At 51.6% G+C, this 11,896-nt stretch overlaps 1 protein-coding gene across 1 annotated transcript in view; it reads right to left on the bottom strand.

Moving 5' to 3' along the window:
• Nucleotides 1-1,315: 1,315 nt before the first annotated feature.
• Nucleotides 1,316-11,896, bottom strand: part of SPMIP7 (sperm microtubule inner protein 7) — a 56,891-nt gene continuing 46,310 nt past the window's right edge. Inside the window, exons 8-9 of the mRNA XM_060019770.1 lie at nt 6,195-6,302; nt 1,316-1,439 (exon numbers count right to left, since the gene is read on the bottom strand). Of these exons, the coding sequence (XP_059875753.1) occupies nt 1,316-1,439; nt 6,195-6,302 (232 nt within the window). The remainder of the gene's footprint in view (nt 1,440-6,194; nt 6,303-11,896) is intronic.

Raw genomic sequence — 11,896 nt, 5'->3', positions numbered from 1 at the left:
CTGCAGTCAGCGTCTAGGTCTGTAGAGGTGTCAGCTCAGGCAACAGATGATTCCCAAGCCAAAACAGGTGATTTTGCCCTTCCGATGGGAAAGCAGGGCCAAACTACCCCAGGTGATTTACACATCTGTTTGGAGTTCTGTGGGATCCCTAGCTCATTCTGAATCTCTTGGGAGAAGGAGAAGTCATTCTGTCTCTGTTTGTTTGTTTTTTAATAACTCAGGGAAGGTTATTCGGTGTGCTGAGAAATGGAGTGGCCAAGGTTCTAAATCCGGAAAGCCTGGGTTCTAGTTCTAATTCTGCTAATTATGAGCGTGTGACCTTCGATCAGTATTTCCCTTCTCCTAGTCTCAGTCTGCTTATTCATAAAATAGCAAGAGATTTGAAAAATGCCTGCTGTGGGGTTGTGGATCAAAAGTGCTAAGATTGGGCTTCCCTGGTGGCGCAGTGGTTGAGAGTCCGCCTGCCAATTCAGGGGACGCGGGTTCGTGCCCCAGTCCAGGAAGATCCCACATGCCGCGGAGCGGCTGGACCTGTGAGCCACGGCCGCTGAGCCTGCGCGTCTGGAGCCTGTGCTCCGCAATGGGAGAGGCCACAGCAGTGAGAGGCCCATGTACCGCAAAAAAAGAAAAAAAAATGTGCTAAGGTTTATGCAAGCTAATGGGATCTACAGACGTGTGGATACAAATATAACCACGTGTGGGAGGATGGAGGGATCCCACACAGCCCACATCCATGCCTGAGAGGTTCTGGAGCTGGAGCTCCACTTGGTCACGGCCCAGCCAGGCCACACGCTGACCCTAATGTGGTTATGTGTGGGCATTCCTGCCTCAGACCCTCATGGAGGCTGGGGTGCTCTTGTCTCTCAGGAAGAGAAACACTAGAGCCAGGCGAAGGCCGGCTTCTGTCTTCTGTATCACAGGCGCTGTCCCCATGCGATACACTCTGTGTGAAAAGAATGCCCCTTTTTCTCTTCATATTCAGTTTTCTCATCGACAGCATACGGGCCTTGGACTGGATAATCTGTGATCATAGAATCTGGGATCTAGGCTCCACAGTTAGAATTCCCCACATGAACCCCAGACCTCTAGGTAGCCTGGCGTTCCCACTCTAAAGAGGAATATTCTAAAATAACACCTCTGCGGCTGGGGGCTTCCAGAAGACCTTGGCTGCCATCCTGGAACGGTGGCACCACCAAACCTTGTCCAACTTGTACAGACACACTGGGAACGTGCTTTATCTGATTTCTTTTATTTCCCCATTGTACTGTGCATGGCGCCTCCCCAAGGCTCAGGTGTCACTCAGGGCAGGTCCCTTTCAGTAGCCTACAGTTTCCTTTTCCTTCTTATTGAAGGGGTTGTAGGGTTTCACAGTTGTGACCATTCTAGATAGTGGCCCCTGGTGACGGAAGAGGTCAACTGCCGTTTCTCTCCGTAAGATGCTGTAAGAGAATGGAGGGGAAAAAAGACACATAAAATAAAATAAAAGCATATAACCTCATCTATCCTCCAACTAATGATACACACGTCGGGGTGTGGGGGGGCAGGGAGAGAGAGAGGAGGAGCACAGAACAGAAAGAAAATGGTTAGTCCTTGTGTGTATTGTTTCCTTTATTTCATTTATTTGCATTCAGTTCATTGATTGCATTCTATGCATTCTATTGCCATCAGTTTCATTGACTGAAAATCTACTTTGTGCCTAGAATTACAGTAGGTGCTAAGAATACAGAAAACACAGACAAAGGAGGTGAGGCTGCAGAGAGGCAGCTGAATAACCCAGGGCTACCACACAAAGCCTCCGTGGGGGTGGGCTCAGGGTGTGAGGGCACCCAGAGGCAAGGTCACCTTTCGGGGTTGGGGAAGGACATCCACCCACTGTCTATGTCAGGGAGGAATCAGGAGGGTCACAGTAAAGGCCAGCTGGTGCAAAGGTCAGAGTTCAGGGAGACAGGAAGATGGGAGGGCATGGAGCATGCGGGCGGGGCTGGGAGGGGGAGAGGGAGACAAGGGCAGAGGCTGGAGGGGCCCCGTGCGGGGCTGAACGCTGGCTTCACCCTGCAGGTGGGGTAACCTGGTGGCTCCCTCATGATACTCTCAACCCACACCTTAGTCTGCTCGTCTCTCCAATGGAAATGATGCCCTACCAAGTTTCTGCTGAGAATTACAAGAAAGGAAATAACCGTGAAAATGTAGAATACTATGCATGTAAATGACGCTTTCCAAACACCTGTTGTGTCCAGAGGTGTCCACCTCAGCATGGACCTGGGTCACGCCATCTCTCTTGAGCAACTGCACACAGCCTGTAGCGATTCTCCCATGAATCTGCTGCTACTTGAATCACACACACACCGCGATGCTCATATGGGGCCGAAGTTATAGAGGACACGGCAGATGAATCTCAAGCACGCTGTTTTTATGCTGCGATTATCATGAAGTAACAATAGTTTTTTCTGATGTTGTGAAAAAATGCTGTTGAAATGAAAACTCCTGCTTCTGTGAAGGTTGAATTCTGGTGTGAGGGATGCACAGGAAACACTGAGCTGTGATGGAAACAGGAGTGGACGCCCTACCTTCAGACCTGGAGACTCACAGAATCCCTCTGACCCATCTCCTGCACCCCGTCTCCCCGCCTTGAACCCCTGTCCCATAATCCCTTCCCTGCTCCTTTGCATCTCCTCTCAACAGTACCCATCCTAGGGCACTGCTGGTGTCCTGCACACCACCCTCAGCATGTGTTATGGGGACCGCACGGCCCTCCCTCCCTTGGCATTGACATTCAAGGCCTAAGCCACTCAACCCCACTCAACCACCACTGCGGCCCATCGGCCACAAACTCCACCACAAGTGTGCCATTCTTGCCCTGGGCAGGAAGAGGGGCCCTCAGTCCTTCCCCCGGTTGTCCTGTGGGAGCTCTTCATGTGACTGCGAGAGGAGAGCCATGAGCTGGAGGAGGGAGAGGGCTGGCGGGGGGCGTGGAGCTGCGAGGGAGGGCAGGCTGGCTGCTCGAGGGGAAGGTCTGATGTAGGGAGGCCCTGGGCCTGGCCAGCCAGCAGCGAGGGAACAGGGCTGAAGGGGAGCTGGAACTCACAGGGAAGGAAGAACCTTTGAGGCAAGTGGGAGGTTGTCTTTCCGGGAGGAAAGGAAACAGGAGTAGTGGTGGGAGTAGCGATTCTGAAGTGGGAGGAGGACACGGGGGTGGTGGTCCACCGGAGCAGGTAGCCGGGGGGCCTGGGGAGCGGCAGAGCGGCCCTCTGAGGGGGAAGGTGGAGGGCTGCTGCCACCACGGGGTGGAGCCAGCTTTCCACGGAAGGAGAGCCGCGAGGGGAAGCCGCCAGGGCAGGCCCTGGGCAGGCGGCTTCTCAGGAACAGCGGGAGAAACAAAGAGCGCCTGGAGGCTGTCAGCTCACTAAGGGCTCGTGATACTCAACAGACAGAGACTCAGACTCTCATGGCTGCTGGAAGCTTTTAGCGAAGAGAAAACAACAAAAACACATTAAGTGTAGTGTCACAAAAGAGCAGAGGCACTACTTCACCACAGAGAACCTCAAAGACCTGACTTTTTCTGATCACAGGGGCCAGGACAGGTGCAGACCACTGGCCGCCCTGCTGCAGGCCGCCGGCCTGTGTCAGCAGAGTTCTGTTAAAAATCTACGCGCCTCCCTGTGCCTTCTCACTGCAGAGCCCCGCTGCCACGTCAGGAGCCCTTGTCTGGGGGGACGCAGGGGTGATCTGGGCTCCCAGCCCAACACGAGTCTGTCATTTCGTGTCACATAGTGGGTGACACTGTCTGTGTTTCCAGAGCCGGTGTGCACCCTGAGAATGAGAACCCCAGAGAAGACAGCTCCACGGGTCCTTGGGCCCCACTCTGGGACAGCAGGTGACATCTGTGTGTGCAGTATGTGCGGGGTGAGTGCGGGGCTGCCAGGGGTCAGCAACCAGCCTGAATCTGCCGCTGTGGCCATTACCCCAAATGGCCTAAAGACTCAGCCTCTTTTCTCAGGTAGCAACAGTGACCACAGTAGGAACAGAAGTAGTAACGGTGGAGGCTAGTTTCCCACGTAGGAATAAAGATTCCTCTGAAATATATTAGGGACTTTGGACCGCTAGCTCACATGGCGGCAGAAAAACGCCAGACCACAAGGCTGTCGGGGACGAGGTCTGAGAGATTTGGGGTGAGAAGATGGGCTGTGGACAGAAACGGCGACGGGTGAGAACCGGCTGCATTTGCCAGAAAAAGTATCCTTGAGTTTGCTCTCTCCTCGATCGTGAATTGCCCAGACTCAGGGCGTTACCCTGGCTTTTCTGGGCAATAAGTCTAAACGACAGATATAAGAATGCATTTAATTTTCACGCTGTTTCTTTAGGTCCTTCAGAGGAAGTAAAACACTGTGTCTAAATTTCTACCAGCCCTTCCTTTGGAATTTGTGTGACGTTTGACAATGTGTCTTGAGAGAAAATGGACTGAATGCAAAACACCAGCCTAGAAAGCCAATGACCCTCTTTAAAATGTTTCCCACCGGGTGGCCCAGAGAGGCCGGCCAGTTGGCAAACTGTCCGAGCTAAGCTCAGTTGACGATGCGCCCCGTCACCTTGTGGTCACTGCCCTTACCACGCGGCTCTCTACACACAGCTCACACCGCGGCCGGCGGTGACCTGAGAGCTGCCTCCCTAAGACCCCACGGCTGCGCGATGAGGGCTGCCTGGGGCAGGCAGAGGCCTGCCCTCGAGTATCTGTGAGACGAAGCCCACTGCCCCGAGAATCACGGCGTGGACCACCTCCTCCTTTCGTGAAGTCTTCGCTGCACCCACACAGATGCCCTGCTGGCCTGGAACCTCAGTTTCCTTACCTGTCAAATGGGAAGACAAGAGACCTTCCTCACAGGGTCACAGGGCTGATGAGACCAGTCAGTCCTTACAGGGCAGTGTCCCAGAAGCCCTCAGCTGTTAAGTGACTGTCACTATGAAGACACTGGGCATCCTCCAGGGTAACTGTTTATCCCTCGCTCACCGCTAGACTGGGAGCTCCTTGCAAACTGGGTCTAACTCTTGTGAATTCCTGGCACTGTAAACATTTGTTGACACAACATTTGTTGAATGAACCACACGCACACGAGTGTATGACTAGTGAACTGATGTATGAACTGCGGGCCGAGGTCCACGAGGCCCCGCCACGTCCTGCCTCTCGGGATGATCAGGAAGCCCATCAGGGCAGGAGCTCGGACTCTGCCTGCAGGTCAGCACCCACCAGCCCCCCTGACCGCCCAGCTTCCTGGGTCCCTGCCCAGGCTCTCTCTCCGACGTCACCCTGCCTTTTCTTCTGCATAGCATGTGTCTCTGTCCAAAATCGTTTTAATTCATGTCTTCAGATACTTGTATGCCTCTTTGCTTCTGTCTTTCACGCCAGAACGTAGGTTCCTGAGAGCCTGGAGCTTTCCCGCTCAACCCGGTGAGCACAGAGCCTTCAGCAGTGCCTGGCCCAGGGTGGGTGCTCAAAGAATGTTTCAGGAATGAGTGGATTCTCCACCAAAAAGGAGAAAAGGCACCAATGGAGGCGGGGGGCTGCATTGGTCCCCCTCCCAGATGCACACCCACCGACCCACCACGAGAGCGTATTTACTGGCACGGGGCCAGCCTCTGGACCCCGCATTTGCATCTTCAGAGCTGTGTTATCTTATTTGCAAGGCCAGGACGTCCATAAGACGCTTTCAGATTTGAGGTGTAAGGAGCAATAATGCGTTGCTTCTCACTGGCAGCTTCAACACACAGGGTCTGCGCTAAACTCCCATCAGATGTCTCCTGTTTTCAATTTGCAAAACAGCGTTTAAAAATATATATGGCTTTCAACCGAATGTTGTCTTTCGTGAAAGGTAAGGTGGCTATTCACAAGAAGTGAATACGTGTCCCGTGCAGTGTGTTCCATGCACGTTCTGAGGATCATGCAGAAGGGTGATGTGTATGCAGAGCTGAGCCCAAGAGGCAAAGATGCCATCCACCTAAGATGCATTAAACACCTTAATATGCTCCTTTGAGCAGCAACAGTGGGGAATGGACTCTTCTGTCTTTTGGACTCGACACCCTATTTTTTAAACAACGTAAATGTACTCTCAGTACTGAATGGCTCTTTAATGGGCTAATCATCATTAGGACACCTCCCCACCGCGTATCTGAGCGCACTGAGTAATAGGACTCGTACTTACTGGTGCACTCCTGGATCGGGCGAGGGGGTCGTTGATGGACGACGAGAATTTGCTGGATGGGTGGCTGTGAAATGAACCTTACCAGCGTATCCTGGAATATTTGCAGAGCTAAAGGAAAGAGGGCAAGAAAGGAAAGGAAAATAACCATCTGTGAAATAGTCACGGTCACCAGCACCCAACTATGAAAACACAAAGGAGGACGCAGTCTAAAGGTTTTGTCCCACGTCAGGGCTGGAAATCTGGCTGCCAGACAGGAAAGCGTGCAGGCAGGGGCCAGAGATGTGCAGATGACAGCCCTGCTCTAGGACTAAAGAAACTTACTTCAGGTCCATGTTTTTCTACTGTTTCAATTTGCATGTGTTTTACATACATGATTCACAGCTGAGCTCTGTTTTCTAATGAAGGAGGACAGGCTTTCCTTACCAAAGAGTGGACCTGGGTCCCACACGGAGCTCTGTGACACCAACTCCAATATCAGTCACAACTGTGATTTTGTTTTTTTGTTTTTTGTTTTTGATACGCGGGCCTCTCACTGCTGTGGCCTCTCCCGTTGCGGAGCACAGGCTCCGGACGCACAGGCTCAGCGGCCATGGCTCATGGGCCCAGCCGCTCCGCAGCATGTGGGATCTTCCTGGACCGGGGCACGAACCCGTGTCCCCTGCATCGGCAGGCGGACTCTCAACCACTGCGCCACCAGGGAAGCCCACAACTGTGATTTTTAAATAATATTTATGTCTTGTCACCGTTAAAGTACTGATTTCATATAATTTCCTGAAATTGCACAAATTTAACTCAATTCCACTTACTCCTCTGCTTCCCTGGTCCTTTTCCCCTCCAGAGAGAGAGAGAGTAAAAGAACAACACAAGAAGGTCTGGCAGGGTTTTTCAGTGTGGGTATAAAATCCCTCTCTAGAACGGCAAGCAAACTTCCAAAAGAAATACTTTAGTGGGTAATTCAGAGAAGTGTGAATAATAAGTATTGTTTTTGCCATTTTTACAGCGTATAAAACCCTTTCCATGGATTATTTCCTGAGGAAGAGGTGGGCCCAGTCCCAGAGCCGCTTAAGATATGCAGCCTCACCCTCAGGTGCGAGGAAACGTGAGGTTGAGACTATTTTCAAAGAGCAAGCACACGCTCTCTGCAAATCACAAGGTTCCCTCCAATAACACCCATCGCTGTGAAGTTCAGCTCTCAGGGTCCTCTTGCTGCCATGGCCAGGAGAGCGCCAGGGCTCAGCTTGCCGCGGCCACTCCAGGGCCCCTCCTCGGGAGCGTGACATTCCTCTGGCGAGGGTCCTTATCCTCGACGGAGGCCCAGACGCAAGGCGAAGAGCAGCGAGGACCGAGCCCCCATGGAAGGCAGAGGGACGGCTCCTCCGAGGGTCTCCTGGTTTCGTCTCATGCTTTCCACACAACCAATAAGACAAGGAAACCTCCAATCAGCACTGACCGCAGGAGGAATTTCCAAAATATGGAGCTTCAGGGAGGGTGCGGCGTACAGCCAGGGACGGGCAGACAGTGGAGGGCGGGGCAATGAACGGGGTGGGCTCAGGGCCGGGGGCTCAGATCTGGGCCTCAGCTACGAGAGGGGCGACAGTACCAAGCTCAAGGGCATGGGCAGGAGGGAGGCCAGATTCTACTTGTGTCTGTGGGCAGGCACGTCCTCTGGTGTCCTTCTGGGCACTGATGACGTGCCCCTGGCATCAGCACGTTACGGGAAATGACGTATCAGGTAGGAATTGCACTTGTAAAGTCCTGTGTCTCTTCCAAGCGCATCAGTCTACGACTTGCTGGCTTGCAGGCAATAAAGCAGGGGACCCCGATGCAGACAGAGTGAAGGGCAAGCACATCAAGGGCAACAGCAGGGTAAGCAGTGCAAGCTGATGGATCTTGTGGGGCCAGGAATATCAGGGAGCCAGGCCTGCCCTGCCCTTGTCTCGGCCAGCTGCAGCCTGAGGGTGCACGTGGCCTCCCAGCGCCCTGGGGGTCAAAGGGATTCAGTGAAGGTGAAAGCAACTGGCAAGTCTTTAGCACTTAGTAGATGCTCAATTAATCGAGCATGTAAGATTTTAAAGAAATAAGAACTGTACAAAATAGGGGCCTGGCAGGCGAGGAATGCAGTTCGTCCAGGACAGGCAGCCTGAGAGAGGTGAAGACAGACAGTGGTTTCCAAACGCTGCTGCGCCCTGACGACTCATGGGGATTTTTAAAAGGTACTGATGCCTTACTCCTACCCCCAGACATTCTGATTTAATTGGCAAGCTGTGTAACCTGGGAATTGGGGTTTTTAATCTCTCCAGAAAACTCCCATGGGTAGCCAGGTTTGGAAGTCTCTGTTTCAGGCTTGTTGCAGGGACCTGGGTGAGTAAACCACTGCTGTCCAATTCTAGGCAGGGCCCTTCAGGTTTTCCCGGAATTTTCTTAAAGAATTGCAGCTGTATGTCACAGAGGTAACAAAAAAATGGGGCAAAATCATTCATGTGTTGTGTCTCTCCCCAAACATTCATTAAAGCTTCCATGCATGTTACAAAGGAAATCCCCTTCCTCTGCGCGAGAGGTTTTTTCCACTGCCCCTAAAACACCTGCAGAATGAAAATGCTTCTGAAGTCATAACCTTCCATCAGAGCAGTTAAGAAGTCAAAGGTGGAAGCAAGTGATGTGTCAATCACAAGAAGGGCTTGATATAAAACATCACCCCACTATATGTGCCTTGTGGCATTCAGGTTATTGATGTTAAACGGTATTATACATTACGTTATAATAATGATATTATATTACATCATATCTAAAAATAACACCCATGCACGAGTGGACTGAATTAAAGATAAGCTACTTAGGCCTGAGAAATGAATTCAGTTGCATAATAAACTGTCACATATTTGAAAACGAAAGTCCTCACCCACGCTGCTTCTAAAATCTATTCCATTTAACCCTTTGGCAGGGACATCACAGGGGGACTTTTTTCCGTCTTCAGTGCAACATGTTGACCTTATACAAGAGGAGAATAGTCTCTGGGGGACACTCAGACCTGCGGCTGATGGGTGACACGATTTTTCAGATGGAAGAAACAGAGATATTAGAGACACGGAAATGTACAGGCTCTAAGAGAATTTCCAGAGCAATTGTACGTTCAAACCCACTCCCCCATTTAAGGAAAGCGAGAGAAACAGGAAACCATTTAAAGATAAGTGAAGTCTTCATGTTTGCCTTTGCTCCATAGTCTTTTGGACACCTTCTTTGGTGCCCAATTCCCACAATAAGCCTAGAGTTGGTTCACTAATGGGTAAATTTGAATAAATTGTTGCCTAAGTTTACAGCTAATTGGTTTTGCTCAGTAAAGCATAATAAAATAGAAATTAAATAACTTGAGAAATAAAAGGAACTTCAGTAAATCAGTTAGAACGAGGGAGCCCAGATGGTGTGTAATGAAAAGCTAAATAGAACATAAGGAAAACATGGAGAAAACCATGTTATATGTAGACTATAGGTCATGCATACGTGGATTAAAATTCCAGTGCGCACACGTTCTCTCTCTGTACCACAGGCCTGACGAATCCTCACTGAGTGTGCGCCCTTTGTGACACTTAACGTGAGTTGACTGGTTTAATCTCCCAACACTCTGGGTCGCTGGTCCTGGTATCATGCCCATTTCATAGATGCAGGCACTGGGGCCTCAGAAAGAGTCTAAGTCATGTGCCCGGAGACAACCGAGCTGGCAGGTGGCGGGACTGACCCGACCCAGAAGGCCCTGACACCCAGACTGCCAGCCGTGCCGGGAGAGCTGTGCTGGGTCAGGGTGGCCAGCGTCACTCAGGGTGTGGGTGTAGTGCACATTCAAGCCACGTGGGCCCTCGTTCATCGAGAGCTATTCTGTGTCAAGTACAGATCGAGAAGAACTCAAACAGGCCTGACGCCTGACAGCTTTCACGTTAAGCAGTAAAGTTGTTAAATGCACGACTAGAGGTTTACAGAATCCAGGTGGGGCAAAGATCGCTGATGCAGAGTAAGAGCCAGAGGGTGTGAGAGGGACGCAGAGGGAGGCGCGGGCTCAGACTGCCCCAGGGCTGGCATCGGCCTTCAGGGCTGCCCCCGCCAGCCCTGTGCTCCTGGACACAGGATGGGAGCTTTCTGAACCACCTCTGCCCAAGTCAGGGGTGGGGGGATGTGCAGCTCCCTTGCAGGGGGCGGGGGGCCGGGTTAGCTGGGCCAAGTGCTGGCCCAGTGCACGTGTGGCCAGAGAAGCTGGCGGGCCTGGGAAGGCTGAGGGGAAGGAGGGCCTGGGAACTGGGATTGGTTTTGCTGACCGTTCTGTGAGAAATCTAGATAAGACCAGAGTCATGCTGGCCACTGGGCTGTGCCTCCCTGAATGTGGTAAGATGTGGTAAGATCCCCAGGACCTGCTCAGGAATTAGTGTCACTCCTACCGTCACCATGCTCTAGAGGATGTGCTTCTCCCTCTGTTCTCAGGGAACCTTCCCCTCTGGCATCCGGGAGGGGACACGGAAAGGAGCCGACAGCCCCATCAGAGCAGGGCTGACGCCCAGGAAGCGCTCACTGGCCAGAGGCTGCCCTGGGGACTGAGCGCTCATGGAATGAGTACCTGGGGCTCTTACATAATTTACTCTGCTTCAACCTCCCCATCTGTAAAGTGGGGAGAGAACCTATTCCCGCACCTCTGGCTTCATCACACTGCTTTGAAAAACAAATGAGAGAGTCGATGTGAAAGTTCTCAGAAAAGGCAGAAGTGTGGGCTAGTGTAAGGAACTGCTATTCATAGCCCGTCTTGAACCTGCCTTGTGGTCAGATTTTGTTAAAGGTGCAGTGCACCCGGGACAGGGGCAGGGCGGCCCCTTCTTCCATCTTAGACCTTGGCCCAGGGGTGCCTGGAGGTCACTTTGGACAATTACTCATGATTTGCAAATGCTTCATCAGAGAGACGACAGAGGTAAAGGCACAGTGAATACGAAACTGGGTGAAGTCCTGAAATAAAAGATTATGATTTAGTGGAAGACAGAGCGGTGGAGGCACCAGGCTGGTTTGGGAAACCAAACGGCAAACAGTGTCTGGAAAGCACCGGGTATGGGGTTGGAGGGCGCAGCCTCCGCTCTGTCACCTGGACGTGCCTCTCTCCTGCTCAAGCCCCAGCGTCCTCCTCGTTGGTAAAGGGAGGGGCTGGACCAGCTGAGATGCACATACGTGAGCGCCCACGTGGTCCATGGCAAAAGAAAAACACTCTCCCTTTCCTTAGGAAAGGGCAAGGTTCCATGCTTTTGGATCCCGAGTCTGCACAGATCTGCTGTTACACATCATTCTCTAGTCAGGCTCTTTGCACTGATGACTCCTGAATGCTAGGCATTTTCAAACAATGTGGGCCACAAAATAATTACTAACTGAAAACAAACTTCTCTTCCATCTCATTTTATAATAAGCTCTTGCAAAGAATATGGCTCTAGTATTTAAGAGTAGGATGAAAAAACAGATTGGGAAAAAAATGGGGGGGTCCCTACGTTAGTCTTACCTTGTTTGCTTGACACAGATTATGAGTGAGGATGGACTTTTTACCTTTTTTGTGTGTGTGTGTAATTTCTACTCAGTGCCTGAGCTTCAAGAACTGTTGAAGCCAATGGATATCATGGATTCTAGCTCCTAAACTAGGCCCAAGTTAGAAGTTAGGAACCTCAGTGGAAACTGAATTAATGTCT

Source organism: Delphinus delphis, chromosome 9 (assembly GCF_949987515.2).
Source record: "Delphinus delphis chromosome 9, mDelDel1.2, whole genome shotgun sequence".
NCBI classification, from domain to species: domain Eukaryota; kingdom Metazoa; phylum Chordata; class Mammalia; order Artiodactyla; family Delphinidae; genus Delphinus; species Delphinus delphis.
This window is presented reverse-complemented; position numbering and strand designations above follow the sequence as displayed.